General features: G+C 41.6%; 1 protein-coding gene across 9 annotated transcripts in view; it reads right to left on the bottom strand.

The window, feature by feature from the left end:
• Positions 1 to 25,416, bottom strand: part of CELF2 (CUGBP Elav-like family member 2) — a 450,951-nt gene that overhangs the window by 232,876 nt on the left and 192,659 nt on the right. For 2 of the 9 annotated variants that reach the window (XM_066182693.1, XM_066182692.1), the window contains exon 1: positions 22,583 to 25,002. The exons of 2 other annotated variants lie outside the window; for them this stretch is intronic. In XM_066182693.1, the coding sequence (XP_066038790.1) occupies positions 22,583 to 22,689 (107 nt within the window). In that variant the 5' untranslated portion in view covers positions 22,690 to 25,002. Of the gene's footprint in view, positions 1 to 8,487; positions 8,785 to 9,477; positions 9,688 to 22,582; positions 25,003 to 25,416 lie in introns of those variants that run through there. 5 more of the 9 variants (XM_066182697.1, XM_066182696.1, XM_066182694.1 and 2 more) reach the window with 4 other exon arrangements.

The raw sequence follows: 25,416 nt of genomic DNA, 5'->3' as shown, positions 1-25,416 counted from the left end.
GTGAGATGCTAGGCTGCACTTAGTGGACAATAAAATCAGGCAAACCCAATTGTTTCAAAAATCCGTAATCTAGTACTTGACTTTCTTCAACTATATCCAAGCACAGTTATGAAGTTGCTGCATTTACTCTCTTCTCCACAGGCAACAAACCAACTTAAAAAGGGAAGTTGTACTCTATCTTCTGCAGCCAAACAATAGAAATATCTGTGAAAGCTGAGAGCCCTCAGGCAGTGAGATGAATCCTTCTCTCTGGCAAAGGGGAAAAGATCTGACAAGAGGAGTAGAACCCCCCTGCCCCAACTTGAGATGTGTGAACATGCCTCAAAAGAATACCTGCCTAACTCAAACTGACTTATCTTTCACTTCATCATCAAGACAGGCAGTCTGCTAGCAAGGTAGAACAGTATCTGAAAAGTTATTTGCCTCATGTTTACATGATGAAGTTCACTCTGAGGTGAGCAACAAGAAAAAGGCTGCAAAAACCACGTATACAACTGCAATTCATCGTTCAGAGCTGGACAGCCTGGCAAGGGATGCAAAGCCCAGCATTATGCATTCCTCATTCAAGCCAAGCTCCTGGAAACCCATCGGAAGTTTGGCTTGAACACGGACTACAGGCTATAGCTGGTAATAAAACATCAGATAATAGTGCTTTACGTGTCCAGAGAGGTTCTCTTTTTCTAAGAATCGCTTCACTTGTCATTGATTTTTCCACATCCTGCAAAATTAAATGCTAATTTTATTCCTTCCTCTTCCCCCTGGTCCCCTCCCACTCAATACTGATCTCCAGCAGGAGCTGGCAACACTGAACTTGCCAGAAAAAGCCAGTGCTCACCTGGCAAATCTAAAAATTGAGTGCTTCGAGGAAGAAGTTGAATGACGTGGGTCAGATTAGGACAAGGGGAATGACTTCTGCATTTTTTTCCTGGAGAGATCATCTAGATTGTCTGTGGTTATTCCTTAATTCAGCATTTCTGGTTTTGTGGTCAAATCTCTGAATATCTTCCCAATCAAGATATTTTCTGAAATCAATTTTAAAGACTAATTCATACCTAAAGCAATAGTCACTAGGATTTCCTGAACTCTTTTTCTGTACGCCTTTTTTGGTTTTTTTGTTTGCCCGGTTTTTGTTTTGGACAGCAGGGATTTGATGTCGTTTGGACAGGGCCATTAGAACATGAGAAACTGGTTTCTAAGCAATAAGATCTTGGAAGAAGAAATTAAACTGAATTCAGAAAAAAAAAATTACTGACTAATGAAATTATCAGCTTTTCTATATGTTAATAGAGTGACATTGCAGATAAAGTAAAAGAGTGTTTTTTATTTCCCTGGAAAATACAAGGGGATCAAGTTTACTAAAACTCATGGGGAAATCAAGACAAACCAGAATCATGTGACTTGCAATTTCTAGAGAATCTTGTATGAGAACCAGGTATAGAACAGGGTTTTCTTTAAGCAATAGCCACTGGGTATGGAGTATGTTTGACAACATCTCAAACTCCTAATGCTTGTTCTACATTCCATCTGTGTGGAAATATAAAAAAAAAATATATATATAAAAAAGCATTTATTGATAAAGGGCATAACCAGATGTCTCTCTCACTAGCAATGAACTACAGGCGAAGACTGACAGAGCCAAGCAATTGAATGAGCCAGGGGAAAAAAAAAAAAAAAAAAGAAAGAGAGAGAGAGAGAGAGAGAAAGGGAATAGATCATTTGATTTTGTATATTTTCAAATGCGGTTATCCTTTTCACGAAGCTAATAATTTAAACACCAGCTAAAGGGTGTTTGTATCTGGATATCCCTCTCAAAATCTACACTGTTGTCTAGGAGTGAGTACATTTAAGAGGAAGGACACTGAAAAAGTTGCAAATCAGTGTTGCAATGAATTTCTACCTATGACTGCTTGAACAGTGTTAGGCCTTTTTGCCAGGACTACCTTTTCTTTTTCACATTAACCCACATGGATAAAAGAAAACAGCAATAATAATGATAAAAAATTGAAAAAACAGTAGCTCATAAACGCCGTTTTCCTGAAAAAGCAATAGCTACATATCTGGAATAAACCATGGTTGCAAACTCTAAAACCCCAGGGTAAGATCCACACAACAATTTAAGAAATGAACAGGGATGTGAAAATCATAAAGCAAAATTCTCAGGATTCTGTTGTCGTTTGCCTGTAAAGACCTGAAGTGGCTCACTATGCACAGGCTGAGGGGAAATCAAGGACATAAATTCCCTGCATCTTCCCCTGCAGGGGATGAGTCCATCCCTGATGCAGAGGGGAGCAGGGAGAGCTGGGCACAGCTGGGCATGGTGTCCCCTTCCAGGGTAACCTGGACACAGCCCTCTGCTTCCAGGCTAAGCTGAGCAGAAGTGGGCAGAAGAGCACATCCCTTCCAGCCTAACCAAAGGCTGCAGCACTCACAGGCATGGACTAAGCCTCTCCACATTACTATGCCCTAAGTCCTGCCCTCAGCTGTGACAATACGCTGCCCCGATAGCAAGCGATGGGTAAACTCACAAAATATGGGTCCAGGAGGCCGGTGCAGGATCTTTCTCACAGCTCTTACACCAATCTTTGTTTCGGGGCATCACTTTTGAACTTGACTTTAAGTCTTGCCACCACTTGGCAGGCAAGGGAGAAGGCGTCCCAGGGCAGCGAACACACTCAAGATGCTCAGACTTCTTCAGCTGAGTCGTAAGTGGCAAGAGAACGCAGCTGTTCTCATCCATATAAACTATTTTTTTTATATTTGTGTAAATGGAAAGGAAAAAAAAAATCACCAAACAGGCACTATTGGTACAGTAGGCAACTCCTTTGTGAATTGGCTCATTTAGGCATTCATTTAAATACAGTAATTAAGATTTAACACAAAACAGAAGCCGCTTTCAGATGTCATTTTGAAGGCCAGATGATCTCCTCTTTATTAATATTATAATTTTAAACTATTGTCAGCTGAATTTTCAAGAACCAAGCTGTGAGCAAAGAGAATACACTACTGAAGTGTGTCCTGTTTAAGTAACCCAGTCTCAATGAAAATGAGAGATGGATTATAAATCTGTGATACAGAGGATGGAGAACTGCACCACTAAATGTCAGGGTGCTTTATCTGGACATTAGGAGGGGATTTATACCTTCAGCATCTGCCATTCACCTTTTCTATTTAACACCATATGGAAGAACACAACAGCGTTTAAGGCAACATATTTCTGAAAACCTTTATGAGAAAGCCAGCAGCTTACTGCAAATGAAAAATGAAATCCTGAAGGGAACACAAGCACTTCTCCTCCTTCCCACAGCCACGGAGAATGCAGGAACGCGTTCGAAAGCAATTAAAGTATGATGATTCTAAAGGGGAATAATTATTTCACAATTACTTGAGAACATTACATTTATTGCTCCAATTAGTTTTTATTTTCCAAATAGGCATTTTTGTTCCTACATTTTTCTTGTACCTATGAAGGTTTTTCTTGTTCTCCCACTTCTTTGCTAACCAAAGCTCAGCCTCGCTTTCTACGTATATTCCCTATTTTGTGACTTTAGCCTCTGGTTAACCTTGCCCTGCCACCAGTTTGTTTTAATCAAAGGAAATGATGTCAGGAGATGCAATATACTTTGCAACTATATGAACACACAAGAAATAATCCCCTATACGAAACACAGTGTGAGGAAATGAAGAAAAAAGAAAAAAAACCAAAACGTTGCCTCTCCACTTGAGAAGGGAAGAAGTTTTTATTTGCTTAAACTATAAAACAGTATTTCTCTGTAGAATGTTGTCTTGCCAAGTGTACTCTTTGTATTCCAGGTGCTTTTAAAAATGAAAAGATTTTGTACACCTTTCTCCTGTATCGGTTTGGTCAAATATTTTTATATTAATCCATGAATTAATCATGAAATTTGAATAGTCCAAATGCTCATAAGATATCAAACATCCTAAAATGCCAATGAAATATTTAGAATTATCAAAGTTGTTAGAGCAATCATAACTGATGATTAATTTGGATGATGAATACGTGTGGGGGAAGCTTAAAACTGGTGAGATCGTATCATAGGAAGTGAAAGATATATTTAAATATTGATGTGCTGAGAGTTATCGTAGGTTAACTTCTGAATGAGATTCTAGAAAAGATGATGGGGAGAAGGACACCATGAAATTGTAATTACTTAATAGATATCCAAAGATTTATTTTCCTTTCTGAAGCTTTCTGAAGCTCCTGGGCAACAGTCAAATTTTTTCTTCTTTTTTTGCTTTGCTTTTCCTCAGTAGTGGCCCAAGGAATCTGTCCTACAGGTAACTTAAGAAGACCCTAATAATACTTAAAATAAAGCTATTACTGAATCAAAGTTAGAATAAAATGCCAGTATAAGGATGATGCTGTGGTCTTAAAAATACCCAACTGTCTATTTTTAGTTAGGAAATCATGGTTTGATATTCCAGAAATAAAAAAGACCAGAGAGTGGAAAAATTATTTTTGACAGGATGTTGAGTTTCCCTGCAGTTATGTTTGAAAACATAAATTTGTTATCTCAAGATTTTTGCTAAAAACAAAGTCCTATATTGCAGGTTTCCTGCAGAAAATAAAGTTCTGGATTTCAAAGTGCAAGCATGTCCTGTGAACGATGACATTTCTTACTTACTAAAGAGCAAGTACAAACAAAAAGTATCAAAAATTGATCTTCGCTGGCTTTTTAATCAGTGTATTGCATGTATATCTGTTTTTGACTCATTTTTGATTAGAAGAGAAAGAAATTCAAAGGCTAAATATTTTTTCACGTTATTGCCTTGTAACCCATGCAGTTGAATGCGCACTGTTGAGGCATAATGTATTTTATTGGCATTATATCCAGCTACCAAAAATTGAAGTAAAATTTGAGTTTGTTTCAGTAGTAACAGACACTGATACTCATTTACATTAAAGGTAATCCCAGGCACTGAAATGTGGAACGTGGAATGGAAAAATCTTCTGTGGCGTTGCAGAAGTCAGCATGGGGGGGTTACAACGATGAGTATTTAATCCTCAAAGCAACCACTTCACAATCATCCAGTTGGCATGTACATGTAAGCCAGTGAAATCAGCAAATTACATTGAACTCAGATTTTATAACCTCACTTCATAACCATTAACCCTCTCCTACCCAGTCCAAATACACACACACATTTCATCTGTATGTTTCACCTACATGTATCTATATATTTTCCTCAGAACTGCCTCTTCCCTGCAGTGCACAAACAGCAGTCAAACAGTTCCTGATCCTTCCCAGAGCCCTCACCAAGCACGGCTCTTTGCAGGCATGGTTAGAGCATCCAGCTTGCCATCTGTCCTCAAGAACAGAAGTTCATGCATTTTTATGCTTCATATCCCAGAGTATCTATTTTTCAATGCCATGTCACTAATTAATTTTTACTAGTAAATTGCCATTCAGTCACTAACCAGGTACACTGATGTCATGCATACAGTTTAATTATACACAGTCATGCTCAATGTATCTGATGTTCTATTTTATTTCTGTTTAGCTATATAGTAACAGCAGCGAAATTTGAAAGCAAGTAACATTTAAGAGCCATTAACATTCTCACAGATGTAAAAGCATTTTAACTTCGCAATTATCAAGCTAGCAGTAAACTTTCACACTAGGTATGCACTGAAAGTTATTCCTTGAAAAATCCCCTTTCTCTCTCTCATTGAAATAATGGATCATTCTGAAAATAAATCCCTTTACAGATAATTTTTAAATGTACAAAGAAGTGCAAGTGATATTGTACGCTATCAATTTCCCAAAACATCTGATATGCCACCAGCATATTAAAAAAAAAAAAAAATTGAAAAACCTAGTTTTGCCAATTTGTGCTGTGAAAGAGCATACACACGCATTTTGCTAATTGCCTTGCTCTAAAATAGGAAATTCCTTCCTACTAAAGACTGAACTGGGCTACCCGGGATGGCTGGAGCAGATGGCGGGGTTAAAAGTTTTGTGCAGCGTGGTAACTCGGAGCGTGCTCTCGGATGCTCCGGTAACGGCGCTGGCGGCTCGCCGCTCGCCTGGGGGGGCAGCTAAAGGGGACGGTGCTCGTGTGCCCCTGACCCCTGATGCGTAATCAAACTGCATCCTCGTCAGCAGTGATTAGTCCAGAGAGTTGGGGACTTGCAAATAAATGTATGCCACCACTTGGCTAAGAAGGACAAGATGAAGATGGCTTTAAACAGCGAATGGCAGAGTGTTGGAAAGGCAGTGTAGCAAAGATCTCGCACACAGCATTTGGTTTCAAGACTATTTTTGTTAGGAATAGAAGCTCCCCGAGTTCATGGCAATTTAGCCTCAATATTAATTTGCATGCATGACACATGATCCATTGAAATCATACCATCTCCACTTAAATCAGCAGCAAAGCAAGGTTTGGTTAATACAAGGAAGCACATTACATCACAACCACTCATGATACAAGAGATAAAGTTTTTTTTTCCTTCAAGGGATCACTTAGTCACCCCTCCCCCCCAAAAATGCATGAGGAACCAGCACCAATCCTACAAGGCTGTGTGCACTTAACAAGTCCACTATCAAACTTCTGTACTTCAAGATCCACTTAGGAGCTGACATTTCTCTAGACTAATTTTTGTATCTTTAGACACACATTAAGCTCTGCATCTAATGAACAATGACTGTATTTCAGGCTGTGTTAAAATATATTATGGATGCTTCACAGAGAAAAGGATTATGAAGAGAGAAACGCAGAAGAAAGAATGTGACGTGGTACTCCCCCACCTCGAGGGGCAAATTGGATATAAAGTTATATAAGCTTAAGTGACAACAGGGCATCATCAGCCACAGTTAATGGTGCCTTTGAGCTTGAAGATGTTTGTTAGCAGGATCTTTTCTGACTGCCTGGAAGGACAGCAGGTAGAGAGTCTAATCAAAGCTGAGATAATGAAAACAAGGGGAAGTTTGGCTGTGGCAGGTCCCTACAGAAGGCTGCAGAGCAAGAGATATCAGTGTTCAGCTGCAACTTCGTACCCTAAAACCTCTGCGGTTTTTCGGGAGAAATTGACAGCGCTTTTACCAAAACTGACTAATGCCAACAAATCACTGGATTTTACAATGGGCAGAGCAAAACACAGCACAGAACTTTTTCGAATTTAAGATCACAATTTTAAGACAAGAGGCAGGCAGCATTTACACACTTCGCTGTCCTTCAAGTACTGTAAAAATAGTGTAAGTCATCTGCACCAAGCAGCTTCCCCCCTGACTCCTGCCCCTCTCCCACACACTCACTAAACCTCAGCTGTCTGAACAACTGGCCACTACTGAATGTCTCCAAGCAGAAACCCTGCTGGTGCAAGGGAAAGCATTTCACCTCAGAGAAAGTTTGGTTGCCAGTAAAAAAGGCAATAAAAGTCTGAATAGCCTTAGATGGGGGCACAGTTTGCAAGTGATTTGTGCAAATTGCAGGTGACACCCTCCGCTGCACACCCGGGTTTATTTACACTTGTAACTTAAGCGCTGCCTCAACCAGAACAGCTTCATGCAGAGCCAATGCCAAAGTCTCTCGCTTCGTTCTAATGTAACTCAAACCACGTTTGTCATCCTGATGAAAGAAGAAAAACAAAATAAAAGATATTTTGGATACTGTAAAATAATGCAGCACAGTCCTCACGCTTCCTATCTTTCAGCAGAAGTCTATTTCATCATTTCTAGCTTTTATTTTTCATACAAGGCTTAGGTTACCTGAAAATACCTGTCAACTGGCAGTGCCCAAGAGGATGATAATAGAAACTTTCAGACCGAGATTAACAGAGCAGAGCCGGGCTAGGGGAATACTTCTCCGTCTGAAATTCCAGCATTCACTGCCTTCCAATACATCTCATCCCCACTTCAACTGCACGTAAAACAACCATCCTCACCCTAATTAACACTCGCCGTACCAGGCAGCTGTCGGGGACGGTATGGGAGGGGGAGGGAAGAAGAAAAAAAAAAAAAGCCAAATCCTTGCGTTCTACCTGGTACTCCCAGTGGATGCTCACTATTTAATCTGAATTTGAAAACTGATGAAAATTTGCAGGGGCTTTTTTATTCTGCCTGGAAGGGGTGAGAAGACATGGGTGGGTCCGGGCTGGGTGCAGGGGACAGGTGTCTGTGAAGGGCTCCGCTGGGCACGGAGGGGAGAGCGCTCAGCTACGCGCGACCTCTGCGCGTTTCTCCACGTTGCATCATCATCAGCGGCAGCCGATAACCCCCCGCGCCCGCCAGCACAGACCTGCGGGACGCTGAACACCCCGGGAGGGGGCACGGCACGGAGACCACCAAGTGACTTGGGAAGGGGGGGGGTGGCCGGGGGTACGAGCCCCGCTTCCCCGCCCGCGGAAGGGCGGGCGGAGCGGGAGGGACACGGCCGGAGCCCCGCGCCCCGCGGCGGGGGCTCGGTGCCGGGCGGTACCCGGAGCCGGGGCGGGAAGAGAGACCCGGCGGCAGCCCCGCCGCCACTTACATTCTGTCAGAGACCAGCAAGCGGCCGTCGACCATCATCTCCGGAAGGAAATCCAGCTTGAACGAAGAAGTCATGCTGGGCTCCGGGGGCGCCGCGGCGGTCGGCGGGAGGATGCGGCGGGGCGCGGCGGATCCCACAACTGCGCCGGGCGGCGGAGCGGCAGGCACAGGTGCGGAGGCCTCCCCGCGGCAGCCGCCAGCCCCGGCAGTTGTCACATTTCTCTCCCCCTCTCGGTTTTTTCCGCCAATCCCCTCCGAAATCGACTGCTGAGGCAACTGTCGGTGGAGCGCCAGGTGCTGAGCGGGGAGGCGGAGCCATCTCCCCGCTGCGGCTCCCCGTTAACCCCTGCGCCCCCGCCGCCCCGGGAGAGGCCTATTGCCGCCGCCGGGCCGGGGGCTGCCCGCCCGGGGCTCCGCGGCTCCGCCCGGCCCGGCTCCGGGGGCGGCGGGACCCGCCCGGCGCCCCCGCAGCGCTGCCCGGCCCCGCGGCCGTGCGGGGTGAGCCGAGCCCGGCGGGGCAGCGGCCCCGCGCCGCCGACAGCCCGGGCGGGCACTGCCCCCGGCATGCGCCAGGGGTTCGCTCGGGCACGGCGCTCCCCGGTGCGGCCGGAGCCGAACTGGGGGCACTGGGGAGGTTTGGTCAGGTTCTGGGTGCAGGCTCTCTCCACTCAAACTCCTGCCATTCAGACCTTGGCAGTCTTTTAAATGCTCAGAGTGATGTTACTGGCTGGCGAGAGGCTGGTAGTAACTCTGTCCTCGCTGATCAGAAAGAGGGATTTAAATAACTAATGACGGCGAATCCTTTCTCGTGGCTGTAACCTCCCAAAAACCCGCTCCCAACCTCGCTGCTCTCAGAGTTGGCCGCACACAGAAGTGTCACCACCAAGACGCACACAAAATTCCGCACATAAAAATAGCTGGAGGCTCCCCCCCCCACGCCACCGCCCCCTGAAAATCTGTATAAATTTTCCTTTCCAACTCCAAGACCTACTTGCTTCAATACAAAGCCGCTCCAGGCAAAAGAATATTAACATATTTACGAAGATTACTAGTTGATCTGAGCAGTCTAGACAGACAGAACGTTCCTCTCCATTGTGTGTGCTTCTCCATCTGAATCTCTCTCTAGGTTTTATAATTTGATTTGTTATGGATAATCAACACTTGCAAAAAGTAAAAAATGCATATTAAAACCTACTATGCTTAAACTTTTAAAAGAGCATTCTAATATAAAAATTAAATTTACCCATAAAAACTGTGTTATCAGTCAGGCCAAGTTTTATTTAAATTTTGACCACCGTTGGTTCGAAATACAGAACAGGCAAGTTTTTAGAATCCAGTTTATTGCACTAAGAGACTTCTCAATTTTAAACAGTTAAAAAGGAAGAAAAACCCTCTCAGGCTGCTAAAATTTTTTGCCTACTTTGCAAGTCTAAAGAAAGAAAAGGTTCACTTGGCCCTCAGCATAATCCCCGTAGGACAGCTGCAATCCTGAACAGATATCTATAGTGTTATTAATCTGCTCTGCTCTATATGTTCGCATACTGTCCTCATCACCATGGCACCTAAACATCCAACATAGAAAGGCACAAAAGCAAAGCTATGGCTCCGCTTTGCTAAATTCATGGTGATTCCTTTACGCCACCCATCCATCACAGTGTAGGACTGACTATACAGTGGATAAAAAAAATTAAGTGCAAAGTCCAAATGAAAGGAGAAACCAGTGCAACTTTCTCCAGCTGGATGCAGCCACCTGGTTTTTGATCTGAGGCCTCCATGGTGGTTAATCCGGCCCAGAGCAGAGTTGGATTAACTTTCAATTTCAAAATCTTGCCACTGCAGAAGGGACAGATTTTAGCTCAGAAGAAATACAGGCTGCTCAGTGAGGATGAAGATATTCTTTTAACTAAGATGTCTCCACCCCCACTTCGCCCTGTGCGGCTGGATCTGCACCTCTTCATCATGAGTTTTTTTGGTGCATGCTAAATCTAAGGGACTTCAGTCTCACCAGCCTGTCACTTCTAAGGACCACAGTCCTACTGCTGCTGACTGAAAAGTAAATCCACGCTTCGCACAGGATGCAAAGGAGGAGGATAGGATCACAAATAATTTTGTTTAAAATATGCATATGGAATAGAGAGATCTTTATAAATTTGCCCCATTATGCAAGGTGTAAGTGCTTAAAAATGCTTCATTAAAACGTATGTTCTTTTGAAATATTTATTTTCCTTTTAATTACATGTGAATTAGCTGGAAGAAGCTGTAGGGAAGCCCTCTTACTGACTTAAGCCTTCTCAGCAGTTTGTTAAATTCTAGCCTCAAATCCCTTGAGGGAATAGTGGATTCAAAGCAGCTTTTAATCATACTATAAGGAGGGTGAAGTAGTATGTAAGTAGGTCATAGAGAAAGCATTACAAGTGCATAGGTTATTGCTTTATTTAACAACTACAGTGTAACACACTTTTCAAAGCACATTTGCTTTTGCCATTTAAAAGTTAGAAGCAGGAACAGGGTCAAATGCAAAAAGAAACCCTCTCCATAAAAGATAGCGAGATATGACTCAAGGAGAGCTTAGAGGGAAAAACTGCATTCGAATAATTTGGTTCTCAGACATAAATTATGTAGTGTCTATGTATGAATTAACTCTCGATGGCAGAGGGTAAGTGGTAAGAAACAAAAAACCCTGAATGTTTCACACACTGTTACAGGCTCAGCTCTGCTATTTGTAACATTAATGGCAAATTCTTGACCAGCACATGTGCGCAAAATAGCAGCTTTTACTAAAAATTAAGGGAAAAGTGGAGGCTCTGATGTGTTGCTACAGTACAGAGGGAAATGGGGAGTGAGAGTGGCAAGTGAAACTGCATTTATTTTCACAGCATAAATGAGACAATGGCTCTAAACACTGGCTTAGAGGAGCTGCATTATTGCTGCCCTCCAATATTAAGCCTTTTCAACTGGTGGAGCATATGGCAGTTTTGAGGGAGGAACCTAGAATTTGGAATCATCAATTCTCAGGCTTTAATCCTATTCCAGCTACAAATGCTGCCTCCTATCCCTCCTCCCCTCATTTCAGAGGCCCAGACCCTGTTTGGCTTGTTTAGTGTTTGTCCCTCAGTTTCTCCATCCGAGTGGGGCAGATGAAGCAGTTCCACCTCACCTTTGCAGATTAGTCACCATTCAAGCAGCTTTTCAAACACACAGCTACACACAATTTCTCCAAACAGCTCAACCTTTGAAAATTGCACACCTATTCAGAGAAAAAAATCAAAACAAACAAACAAAAAAAGCCCAAAAAGTTCAGCTGCAGAAGGCCAGGATTGAGCAGTACTTGTGTGTATGGGCGCACTCTGACATCACTGCCTGTGGCTTCATTCAGCGAGCGGCAAAGCGAGCAGACACCCCCTTCCCTTCCAGATCCCAGAGCCAAATCCAGTGCGGAGCTCACATCACGTCCCCTCTCCAGATCCCCTCCTCACCCCATCCTTAATTGCCATTCTTCTAATCAACTTGCCCCCCAGTTTTAGGGCCAAGGAAATGCTACTGTTGGAAGCACTTCAAGGGAAAGTTTCTGAATGACTTCACTCTCTCCCAAGCCTGCAAGGCAGTATGAAGAGAGTTCAAATCCTCTGCTTTATTCCCCCCTAAGCCAATGAACATGCTCGGGATTCAGCTTATCTCTGGCATCAAAGCAAGTTTCTAACAGAGGCGGCAGAAGCAGAGCTCAGCGACGGTGGTGTAAATTTGGAGCAGGCTCAAATGACTCCAGTGGAATCACTCAGGATCTTCCACTAATGCAAGGAGGAGCAAGAATCTGGTCCAGCCAGAGTTAGTGAATGCAAACAAGGTGGTTGCTATCTTTCACAAAGAAATAGCCTTCCAGGCAAGCCATGAGCCTGGCAGTAGTGGCATGACTAAGAGCAGGCAGTGCAGCATTTTGGTTTGTGTAATGGGATGTGAGCCTACCTGCCTGCAAGGGAGGGAGCCCATCAACCTAACTCTTAGTAGCAGACTTCTGGAGGGGCAAGGAGGAGAGGGAGCATGAAGAAAAAGCAAAGCAAAGCACAGGAGCACTTGGGCAGAACTACAGAATGATGTAAAAATCATTAACAAAGCAAAAAGTAATAAATTTCCTTGAATGGTGAAAAGTAATGGATGCAATTCGGTACCATTTTACCATTTCTGATTACCTGGAACAAAACTGTCTTTATCAGTTATGTCTAATATTGGAATAAAATTTTGAATTATGAAGCCTTAACCTTTCAGTAGGGATTTTGTATTTACAAAACCAAACACACTACAGTCTTCTGCTCGTTTGGAGAAATAAAATAACTTGTATATAACTGGAATCCTTTTAAAAAGCAAATGAAAATATTGGTTAAAGCTGATCAATGAATTTTAAGTATTTAAAATAGTGCTTGTGAGGCTCCCTTTGCTTCCGTAGGCTACTGTAGCTCACCAGTAATCTTCAGAAATAAACGTCATTTAAAATTAGCCCTGTGAAAAGGTCCCTCAAATTAAGCATTTCTAGAGCTTTCACTTGAAGCGCATTGATATTATGTAAACTTGGTTGCTATAGTAAAACTTCCCACTCACTTCTCTTTTTTTTTTTTTTCCCTTCCTATTTTATACCAGTGATGAGGTGATTTCATCCCACTGTGGGTAAAGGGCCTTTGTTCCCTTTTGAGGGTAATAACTCAATCTTTCCGAAAACAATTAGGCAACATATCGTGGCACAAGGCAGATGCTACATGGAATGGAGGGTTTTTTGGAAAGGCCTTTAATTTAGAGGAACACCCTCCTTTGTGAACAGCACCAAATACATGGGACTGTCAATCATCACCCTCAGGTCCAATCCTGCACAGGGCTACTGCTGAGCAGAAGCTGCCCAGTAACCTCTGCTCCAGCTGGGCTGTTCCTGAGCTCAGCACTGCATTTAGAGAATACTGAAGCAAAGCAGTAAGAAGCAAATTCTTGCAAGACCAACTCTTACTGTCCTGTTATTTATTTGCAGTCCTGTTGAAGAGCACCACTATTGATCCACAGGTGTTACCTTTGTGTTAGTGTCTTGTGCATATAGACACAAGACCAAGGCTTTTGTCAACCCAGTCTTATCTTGACTTGGCAACGGACATTGATAGTTTTTTCATTTTTCTTTTTATTTTCTGTTTTTTTAAATGGACTACCTTATCTTCTCACCTGCTAGCTATCTACAATCACTAACCAAAAACGAGAGAAACTGGGCAGACCTGATTTCCTACTAGAGAGCAGACATGTTATTTGTGGTAAAAACGTCATCTTTCCAAACAACCCTGGAAGAAGGAACTGAGTATTCTTGGATTTAGCTATTTTATCATCTTCATGTGAAAACCTGTGACTTAGGAAGGAGAAATCACACATCTGGTGCTCTTGTCTGTGTTGTTCCATCCTCACAATATGAAAAAGCCCCACCTATGCCTTCAAAGAGCAGAGGAAAAATCCCACTGTAACAAAAAACTCTTTCTCCCTGTCATCTACACCCACAGGAAGAACTACTGGAGACACAAAAATCTCTCTCATTTTATATAAATTTGACTTTTCTGGAGATTTTAGCCCATCTGGAGAGGCTGGTTACTGGGAGAGAGGATGAGGGAAGTAGATGGTGAAGATGGCCTGGATCAGGAGGTGATGCTGGAGGGCATCTCCAGCTCCAAAAGCCACAGGCAAAGGTAGGTATAAAGTCCTAATGTGGCATCAGCAAAGAAAGAATGTGGATAAGGGACATCAAAAGAGACAAGAAGCCAAAAGGAGACCTGTTTTTAAAAACAAAATGTAGACATCTGAGGGGTTTATTACAATATCTGCATTAACCTACTGCACTCCACTTCTAGCAGCAGGATCCTTATGAGCTTAACCTTCATCCTCCCTTCTCATTCAGTTCTACCAGGTGTTTTTCTTTCTTTTGCACTGCAAGTGATTTGATTTCACCTTAAACTCAAACTGTGGCATTTTTAAGGTAGCAAATTTCGCAGGTCTTCTTTTTCCATTTGTTCATGAAGTGCCTAGCATATATGTCAATCCTCAAAAACAACAATCACCCTGCAAATATGCAAAGTAGCTATCTCTGTTTCCCAGACAGAAATCATTAAATATCAGACATGAAGGACATAAAGAAAAGGCTCCTGCAGTAACTATAAGACATTTGGATGTGCAGAAAACTGCACCATGCCTGGTTTTAGTGGTTTGGGGTTTTTCCCCCTTAAATGAACGGTGTAAGAATTGCCACATAAGCCAGATCAAAAGGTCCACCTAGCCCATGACCCTGCCTCTGATAAGGGATGGAAAGAGAAAGAGCATGAATATGACAAGTGACCCTTCACACCTTCCAGCAGCTGGTGGCTGAGGGTCTTCCTAGAGTCAAGAATGGCATCTGAGCCAAGATGTAAGCCCAAGTCCTGATTCAGTTTTCCCACAAATTCTGTGTCTGAAAGGGACATTGATGAAGTCACATGTTTATTTTTCCCAGAGATACCTGTTAAATGTGCTGTTCTTAACAATTTCAGAGATTTAGGGCTCAGTACAAAAAAGAGGAACATTGATTTTCTTTTCTGAACCAAAACATTCAACCCAACCTAGTGTTTAACATACAATGTTTCACTTTGCAAGGACCCAATAATTCATCTGCAACTTTTAAAGAAAAACTCTCAACCCCTTGGTACAAAAACTTTGTAAGGGACAAGTGCTGGAACCATGAGGTTCCTGGGGCAGGCATCTAGTTAGGCATTGCTTTGTGAGAAAGGCTCTTTAGGAAAAATTTTGGTCACTTTGGATTGCTTTATTCAGGGGCGGGGGTTAACTGAGTTTAATGTATGTTCATCAGCCGTGCACAGACAAATCTCCATATGATTCATTGGAGCAGCACTGCAGAACACCTGGTGTTGCCAATGCAGTTCTGTTAGTGTTTTGTTATTTTTAAAGGGGGTTATATAACTCTCTAATTAAAATTAAATGTGGGCTGAAATGATGCAGGCAAATTCTCAAGCTTCAGAGTGAGCTTCTTCCTCACAGTTTAGCAGAAGATAAATCTTTTTTAGGCAGAAGAGAAGGAAAATGAAATCAGGAGGTTGTACCATTGAATTTAGAATTTGGAAAATTTTAAGTTTTCTGAGAGTTCACTGTTTCTTTTCTAGAGGCCCTCAGTCCCTCAGATGCTAACATGCAGCTTCCAGGGAGGGCAGGTGCAGGATTTGAATCTTTAATTCACTCTGTAGCACAGCCATCCTGTCATCCACAGGTATCTGCACGTGCAAGGTTCAATTTCCAGATGATCTGTGTTTGAGTACCGTTACTTTTCATTCCTCTATTTGTAACTTACCCCATCCTCTCTTTGATTTTCTAGAATTTTTTTCCCTCCCTCAAACTCTCTGCTCTCTCTTCCTCTTCTCTTTCTCTGGTGACAGACTGTTGTCTGGCATCCTCCGAGGCTGCTCTTGAGGATGACCTGCAGATTTGCTGCCATGGGAACTCCGGAGCAAGGACAGCATTTACCCCTCACACACCGAAGGGCACAAGCAACAGTTCCCTGTGCTGCCCTTCTCTCTGGTTAAAGTTTGCCCTCCTCTATTTCACAAGGGGCATTGGAAAGCTGTGCCTTAAACAGCCAGAGTGTTGCAGCCTCTGCAGTGTCCAGCAGCAGCTGTATTATTTGGAGAAACGTGGAAAAATCTAAAAGCCAATGTGAGCATGCAAATTGCTTCTCCAAACTAGTGGAGAAAAAGCTTGGGCAGCAAAGCATGAGAGTTGAGAAAAACCCTCTCTCATGCAATGGCAAAAAGCATTATGTTCATGTAAGTGCTGCATTTAAAACTTCCTGAGCAATTTTACTGGCAATCTTATTCCTTTGAATCAGAGAGAGTTAACTTAAAAATAGGTTGTTTTACTCAAATAAGGGACATAGGGTAACAAATCAGCACACTGAGTATGCTACATAGAGAGATAAGCAAGTAGTTCTCTCCATTTCTCCCAGCAAAATTCTGGGTGTTTTAATTGAAATAGAAGGATCATTTTTACTTGGCTGCATTTTACAGGGCAGCTTGTGATCCACGCTGTGTCAGCCTTGTCAGTGCACTGGCAGATTTACAGCCCCATGGTACTTTCCTGCGAGCACAGGCTCATAACAGCCTAATCCAGTAACGTGGGCTTAATGCACGTTAGAATTTCACGAACCACCTAGAAAGTGTGTGCAAATCTGGGAGTCGGTGCTTTCCAGAAATGTCATTTTAGTCATTAGTTTAGGAATGCTGAAGATAGATCTGACTGATAATAGCCCACAGAATGGTCACTGATCCTTACACTAGCAGAGAAAATAAAGATGTGCATGAGAACAGCTGAAATCCTTTTTACATCCCGCTTGAGCTGATTACTAGTTATGCTATCTTAGTCTCAAGACTGGAGTGAGAGATGAGAAAATTAGAGTCCAGATCAAGATTTACACAAAATTTGGGAGAATTCCTGCCCACTTCCATCCAATAAAGATAGTTAACCTTAAGTGCATCATTAACTTGCCGAGAACAGTACTAAAGCGACTTTAATTGACACATTTACTTCTGCTGCAGGGTGAAATAACAGAAGCAAAACAAAACATAAAAACAATAAAAATAAAAATAAGAAAAAAATTGAGCTTTTTGCCACAGCAAGAATGTTGGAGGGGAAAAAAAAAATCCTTTTTTATTTCCTCTGTGAGGATGCCAGCAGTCTTGTTTCATAAACTCCAGTGATTCATCACCATCCCAGGCAGCCAATCATTCTGCAGGTCAAGTAGAAATGGGCTGTAGAGCCAGTAACTCCTGCTGCCCCAATAATGCATGTCATTCCAGGCATGGCGACATGCTTTCTCAACAACTGCCATTTTCAGTTACCTTTTCTATGGCTGACATACAAGTAAATGTGTTGGAAGCAGTAAAACAGTCATAGGAAAGCAGTTGCAAAGATAAATAGCACTTGCACGTGATAATCTCTAATGTCATTAGAAAGGAAAGAAGGATGTGTTTTGAAATAGAATTTCTCTCCTCTGAAAGCATCACTTGACTTGGGGGGTTATGTGTGTGTGTGACTGAGAGGGGGGTTTCTATAGGTTTGGTTTTTGCTTTTTTTTTTTTTTTCCTTGAATTAACATCCAGACATTTGCCTTGGTTATTATAACCTTAAGAGATATAACTGGGGGGGGGGGGGGGGGGGGGGGGGAAGCAAAACCCAACAACAACAAAAACCAATGCAAAACCCAAACATCCAGCATTAAATATAAAACCTTATTGCAAGTCATTTGTGAGAAGGATTTTGTACAGCTGGATTTTGTTTGAATTCAGTAATGTTCACTTTAAGAAACACAACTGCTCTAATTGAGAGAAAAGAAAAGGATTTTCTTCAGTCATTTCTTTTCAGTCTTTATTCCTTATCATCTAACTTAAATTTCATTAACTACTTCTTAAATAACTGTCCCCTGAATCATATGTAGTTGAATACTGTTTTGCAGATGGAAACTGAGTGGGAGTTTTAAGGGCACAGGATTAGAGAAATACACACCCTCAATGAAAAAATATTTAAACTTAAGTGCACACATGTATGTGTGCACACAGATATATGTGTGTATTAGTAACAGAGAATGTGTAATTTATGTACATGTACCATGTAATATCCCTGTGCCTGAACACAAATGGAGAAAAAAAAATAAAATAACTGTTCCAAATAAAAGTGCTGGAACCAGACTTCAAATGCATAAGATTATCCATATTAATTTATGGTAATCTACAAATGAATGCAGCAGAGACAGTACAGGTTATCCAAAATGGTACTTGCATTTATTGAGAGACGACCACAAAATATCCTCACAACAGATTTAGTTGCATCTTCTAATACCCCCTGAATTAATATAATGCAAAATACAAAGTACAAGCTATGTTTCCCCTTTGGAGTGACTGGCTCTTGAAATGCCAAAGGAAAACCAAATGTTTCTCTCCACACAAAGTCCTCTTAGACATCTTGCTTTCAGATTTCATCAACTTAGGTGTTTTCAGGGCTGTAAGCAGTGAACTTTCCATCAGCAGCATCTTCAGCTAATTAACCCTCCTGATTACAATAATTAGTATTGATTCACTCCTGAATGACTTCTTAAGTATTCAAGCACAATCTACACTTGCAGTAAAACTTCTAGATATGAATATTAATTGAACACTTGCTTTGTTTTTCAGCCCCAAAGGTATAGTTTGCAATCTTATATAGAATAGAATCATAGAATGGTTTGGGTTGAAAGGGAGCTTTAAAGGTCATCTACTTCCAGCTCCTATGCCATGAATAGGGACAGCTTCAAGTAGATCAGGTTGCTCAGAGCCGTGTCCAGCTTGACTGTGAATGTCTCCAGGGATGGAGCAGCCACCACCTCTCTGTGCAACCTGTTCCAGTGTTTCATCAGCCTCATTGTGAAAAGTTTTCTCCTTATGTCTAGCCTGAATCAACACTGTTTTAGTTTAAGCCACAATCCCATGTCCCATTGCAACAGGCCCTGCTAAAAAATCTTTCCTCTAAGCCCCCTTCAGGTACTGAAAGGCTGCTCTAACATCTCCCTGGATCCTTCCCTTCTCCAGGCTGGACAACCACAGATCTTTCAGCCTGTCTCCTTCCAGACTGACCATTTATGTGGCCCTCCTCTGGATCCAATCCAACAGTTCCATGTTTAGGACTTGTTGAGGACTCCAGAGTTGGAAGAGGTACTACAGGTGGAATCTCATCAGGGTGTGGTAGAGGGAGAGAATCACCTCCCTTGACCTCCTGGCCACCCTTCTCCTAATGCAGCCCAGAGTACAATTGGCTTCCTGGGCTGTGAGTGCATGCAGCCAGCTCACATCCAGCTTTTCACCCTTAAGTCTTTATCTGCAGGGCGGGTCTCAACCCCTTCATACTTGAATTTGATAACAGAAACACGTCAGTGTCATCCTCTCTTAACAAAGAAAATATTAGCATGTTGATGATTGTGGTTCATGAATGTGAAAGAGAATAAATAAATAAATAAAAACACACAAATACTCCAGGCTAATAAATAAATATAATTCAATTCCATATCCCTATGGAAGCGTGGAAAACCAAGTCACAGGCTAAGACCTATCTTGCTCTTTCTCTAACAGGTGGGACTGAGGGTGTTCGTTTTGACATCACACCTGGTCATTGCAAGAACAAATAACAACTCATGTAGAGTCTGAATTACTTCTCTTAGCTCTGTTGTGGAAACAGATGTTGCCAAGTTCGTCAACTGCAAGGCACCACATTGCTTTGTGAATGGGTGAGATTCAAAGCAGGCAGCACTGAGGACACCTCCAGTGTTCAGGCATAACATCTCTAAACCTATGCAGTCTTTCAAAAGCCATTACTTTCGTTAAACATGCTAAGAAATTACTTGTGTTGCAGCTTTGCTTCATCTTCTTTGATGTTAATAATAATTGTTATGGCTCAGAAAGCAATATTTCAGTAAATACGCATAGAAAGATTTTTTTTTTTTTGAGTAGGATTCACACAAACTAATTCAAAAATCAGCCTTTGATGTGAATGCAATGTGAGAAAATACCCTTGGAAAAAAAGACAAAGTAACTTTCAATCCAAGACAAAAAAAAAAAAAAAAGAAATCATTGTATATGTATTTTATGCAACATTTTATCTGAACACATAGAAACTACAGTAAGTTTGGTAGGAACTCACCTGTGAGCAGAGGGAACAGTTAGAGTATTGAATGGTCCTTAAAAGTGGTGGTTGGTTTTGCTGCCCAGGTGTCTGTTGGTGGCTGCTACAGAAGTGGCATTCGTGCTGCTTTGGGCTATCCCTAAAGGGGCATTTCCACGTAACTGAGAGTGAGGGACTCATTTTATTGCCACTCACAAAGGGCAGTAGCTGCTAGAAAGCTCAGGCTGCTGAAACATGACATGATAAAAAAATAACTTTATGAAAACATGCCACTGTTTCCCCCCTCCAGTTCAGGCAGAGCAGAGCAGTTGTGAATGAGTTAATGTTTGTCTTGAAAGAAGTTCTCCCAAGGAAGTGAATTATGTCATGGTCCAGTAATATTAAACACCATCCTTGCTTTCTCTTCATGTTTATGCACAACACACAGCATGCAAATACTATCTGATAATCCATAACCTCGAGTATTTAATGTAATATCACCTTTTTGTTCACATAAACTCTTTGCTATTGATTTACACCATCTCAAGACTCAAGGGAAAAAGATACAATGACAAAAAAAATTGCAAAACAGCATAGCAAATATTCAGCCTCCCCTCCAAACATTTTTGTGTTGAAATACATGCTTTGGAGGGCTCTGACTGCTACTGATAAATCCTTAATGTCTTCTTGTTTTAATTAAGGGGTCCAAGAGACCCCTCAACCCATATAAATCATGCACTAGAGTCCAGTTTTTTAAAAAAGCACAAAATCTCTACTATTAATTGATCAAAGTAAAAAGCAGAAGCCACTGATAAATAAATCTTTTCTCACAAAATCATTGAACTTATTGCTAAAAGCAATACATTTACTTAACATGTAAAGTATTTAAAGACTTTAAACAGTTTAAGAAACTCCACGGAGTAATGACAATTTATTTTATTTAAGACATAAGCTACTGTCCAAGTAGTAACTCAAAATTTTTCAAAAGCTTTGTAACAATTTCTTCTCACAATGCATAAGGTTTATTTTGCCAAATTCAAACACAAAATCGCTAACTGTTTTAATGCTAAACTATGGTTCTCTAAACAGAAAGAGAATTTAAGAAATGTCATATGAATAATTTGTTTGATTTGGGGATAGGAATCATTCAGGTAAATTATTCTGTCTGACCTTTAAAATTCTAACATATAAAACATTATAAAAATGGCAAGTCACATGGGTTCCCACTTTGAGATCTGATTTATCATTTTTATTGCATTTTCATTACCTAAACAAAATTAGAAACAGTATCTTCAAAACAGCAGTTAAAGTTGATACAATCGGGCATAAAATCAAGCGAGGGCACCTTTGGCAAGTCTGCATTTGCCAGATTGACAGCAGTATTGTAAGCTTTCAGAATCAATAAGTTTTCTCGCCACAGTTAAAGGAGAGGTTAGTAATAAATCTGCAACTTAATGCAATAGCCATGATTGTAAGATACAAACCTCCCCCTCCCTGCACTATTAGCAGCAGATATCAACTGAAACAACCACCACAAATCAGGAAACACACTTTATAGTCTACTGTATACACAAAAAGATTAAGGGAAATGAAAAAGGGGCTGAGAAAAGGAAAGGAAAAAAACCCCCAAAACAACCCAAACCACCCCATCACCAGACATACATTAAGCTAGTTTGACAACACCATTGTTCAGCTGTCCCATTGTCAGACCAAAAGATGTATTCAATGCTACAATGTCTGCTAGCAAATAAACAAAAGACTACATTTTTCAAAGCGGGGTGCCAATTCCAGCATAATTCCGTGTGTGAGTGTGCGTGTGTGCGTGTCTGCGTGTTGTGTTTCTCTGAAAAGAGTAGTCGATGCTGGCCTCCCGCTAAACCTGGGAGCATTATTAGAGAATAGATGTGTAATCCCACATTATAGGAGCATTTTGATATTTTTAAAACACCTTCGAGCGGTAGAGACTAGGTAAAGCACTAGTAACTATTTACATAGGCTAAGTGAAAATTAAAGTGGTATTTAGGGCACTAGCTCTAATATGGAGTCTCCCTGAGCTTTTTCCATGCTTATTCCATGCCCAGTGCATAATAATGAAGCAGGCAGAAATATCGCAAAGGAGGTGATAAAAGAAATACCAGCTCTCTTTTAGGAAGGGGAAAAAAACCCCCAAAAAACAAAACAAACAAACAGAAAAGGAAAGATAAATATATTTATTTTTTCCCCTCCTTGCCCTCTCCATACATTCGTCGTTATACGCAAAATGCATGACCCGAACTAGTGGAAAATGCTACTTGCACCCAGAAATGCCTGTCTTTTCCTTTAAATAGGGAAACTACTTAATACACAGCATGGTTATAGTTGCAGCGGGCCCAGGCAACTCGAAAGCACGCGTTAAAACAAAGGAGACAACATACCTTAAAAGCAGCTCCTCATTTCTCATAGTAACAGCGGATTTGGGACAGCGCATGCTTTCTGCACCGATATTCTCAACAAAAGCCAGTTCAGAAGTACGCTCAAACATCAATGCCACAGTAGCTACTCACTAATGGCTACTCTTTCTCTCTTTCTCTCTCTAGTCAGACGCTGAGTGGTGGAGCAAAGGGGCCCCTGCAGATTCACTAAGCAGAAATAATCCTCTCTGACAAGTTATGTTGTCTGGGCATATTTTACATTAATGCACTGTGCTGCCTATAGGGGTCTTGTTTGCGTTCACTCTAGCCTAGCTGGTGTTAGCTCTCTTAATTACCAGCCAAAAAAAAAAAAAAAAAAAAAAAATTAGCAGCATTCCCCCCCCACCCTGCTGTTAAAACAAAAATAGTAATGTATATGTACATATACATGTCTCTGTGTATAAAACTGAAAGAAAAGGGGGGGAAATCTATGGGCAAATGAGGAAAAGCTTTCCCCCTCTGGAAGGATGCATGCTTGGTATGGATCTTTTGTTTGCCCTGCGAACTCAGTGAACACAGTGGCAAAGAGATGCTGTAGCTCGGGAGGCTTGTGCACTTTAAGGGAATTGGGTTAGAGGCTCTTTCTGGGGCTCTGGAGTCGCAGCTGGAGCTTTTGCTCTCTCCCTCTTTCCCTTCCCTGTTCAAGGCTGAGTGGCTTTATGGGACCTGCCAGCTCACATCAGAGGGACTGGAGAGTATTAATGCAGGCACCTGGGGATCTTCCTCAAGTTTTCATTTTTTTTCTTGGCAATTTTAACCCCCAAGAAACACAAGTCCAAAATCCCTCCAATTTTAACCCCTCCGAAACACAACTCGGTTACCAAGTAACGGAGTTTGCTTTAACCCAGACCTTTACGCTTGGTTTTGGCACAGTTCTTGCAGACGGGGAAGGATGTTGCATTATTCAATGATTTACTCACTTCCTATGTATGAAAGGAACTATAGTGTGACACAGATTTCAGGGAAACAGCCTCTTTGGCCCTATTTGGGAGATCCGCCGTGTGATTTGTAGGAGCAGGTTGTGATCTTCCCAGTTGCCAAGGTAGTCAAAGAGAGGTTTATTTTTATGTCTTGGTTTCAGCTTCTGCTGGGTAAATCTTTAAACTGCGCAGCTACTTTTGAGTCAGGAGGATGGTTGTCTTTTTTTTTCCTTGTATTATTTTAATTTTTTTTTAAATGTACATTAGATACTTGAGCAGGTGCTTATTTAGTAGACTCAAAAAGTCAACAAGTCCTTGATGCTCTTTTCAGTCAAAAGCTTTTCTGCACCACCGTGGCAGATAAATGCATCTTAAAAATGACTGTAATTTCCTCTCAGGTCATGTTAACTTAAGGAGGTGCAAAACTCAATAAACACGAATTGTCCAAAATTGACAACTTGTCAAAAAGTCCAGTCAGGCTAAAAATTGATCTACACTTCAAAATTTGAATTAAGTTTTCATGGACTTTTGGCTATGTCTGTGGCTGGTCTGAAGCTCTTTTCCTACGTTATATACTACTGCCTTAAAATACACTGCTACAATATCCTGATGCAGTGCTACTGCTGCTAATTCCTTAACAGAAGTTGGTATTTAGGGGCTTGATCTTTAAACTTGAGTCAGGGAATGAAGGCAAAGAGAGAGCAATCACCCAGATAAATACACTAGTAGCAAGATCTTGCCTTTCTGATGACAGCTGTAAACTTCTATTAAGGTCATAAATTGTTTGCAACAGAAACAATCCTTTTGTTCTACACTTCTGATTGAGCACTGTGAAACCTTGGGATTAGTTTCAGTCACCTTGATATAATATATGTCAAATGACTAAAAGACAAATTAAAAAAAACCAAACCTGGACATAATCTACTCTTAATGGTGTAGAGAGAAAGAGAGCAGCTTAGGAAACATGGGTATCATGAAGGACTGCAAGTTAAGAGAAGACAGGCTTCAATTTGCTTCCCTTTTCATCTGCAGAACATGATTGGGATTCTAGTTGGTCTTGCAATAAAAAATAATAAATCATTTTAATGATTAGCAAGTCAAACCAATTCCATGTTAAAATGTCATGCTCCAAGGTCAACTGAGACAACATAGCTTGTACTTCATGCTAAAAATATCTGAACAGTCATGGAAGGCGGCCAGGAAAATACTCAACCAACATGACAAATCCCATACCTCCTGCCCCAAATACTAAATCCATTACTACCATTTCAGGCATGGCCACCAGCACTCCGGATTTTAGCTCCTTTACTGTTCACCTCCAAATGACTTGTGCCCAGCACAACTCACCCTGGTGCCCGGGCTGCTCCAGAGCAGTCTCGGGCTGGTGAGGCTGATGTACGAGCAGCAGCAAATACCAGGGTGTGCTACAGAGCACACAGCTGAACGGGAAGTGTCAAACAGTCTGATGAACTGCTACAGTTTTCAAAAAATATGGCAAGGATCAGCATCTTAAGACACTAGCAGCTGAGGGAACAAAGCTTTCTTTTCAGGCTGGAGCAGAATGGCTCACACAGAGCCCTTTGGTGGGGAATCAATGGGCTTCTGTTGGGCGGCTCCACGCAGTTGCAAGTTCTTGATCATTTCTGCACTTAGAAAGGAGGAGAAGCGGCAGCAACAGGAGATAAACTGAAGTATTATGGAAGGACTCATCTTCAGCCAAAGGAATAAATAAATTAAAAATTTAAAAAGAAAATAAAATCTACAAAGCAGTAACACAGGCAGACGAAAAGAACCTACGCTTTCTATCACACATAATGAAACATCTGACAGAACAACATCTGCAGAGGGATCACAGCTGCTGGGGATGAGAGGGAATAT

This window comes from Chamaea fasciata, unplaced genomic scaffold (genome assembly GCF_029207755.1).
Source record: "Chamaea fasciata isolate MVZ Bird 193981 ecotype frontalis unplaced genomic scaffold, bChaFas1.0.hap1 SCAF_5, whole genome shotgun sequence".
In the NCBI taxonomy this organism is placed as follows: Eukaryota; Metazoa; Chordata; class Aves; order Passeriformes; family Sylviidae; genus Chamaea; species Chamaea fasciata.
The sequence above is the reverse complement of the archived record's forward strand: the minus strand, read 5'-3'. Positions and strand labels throughout refer to the sequence as shown.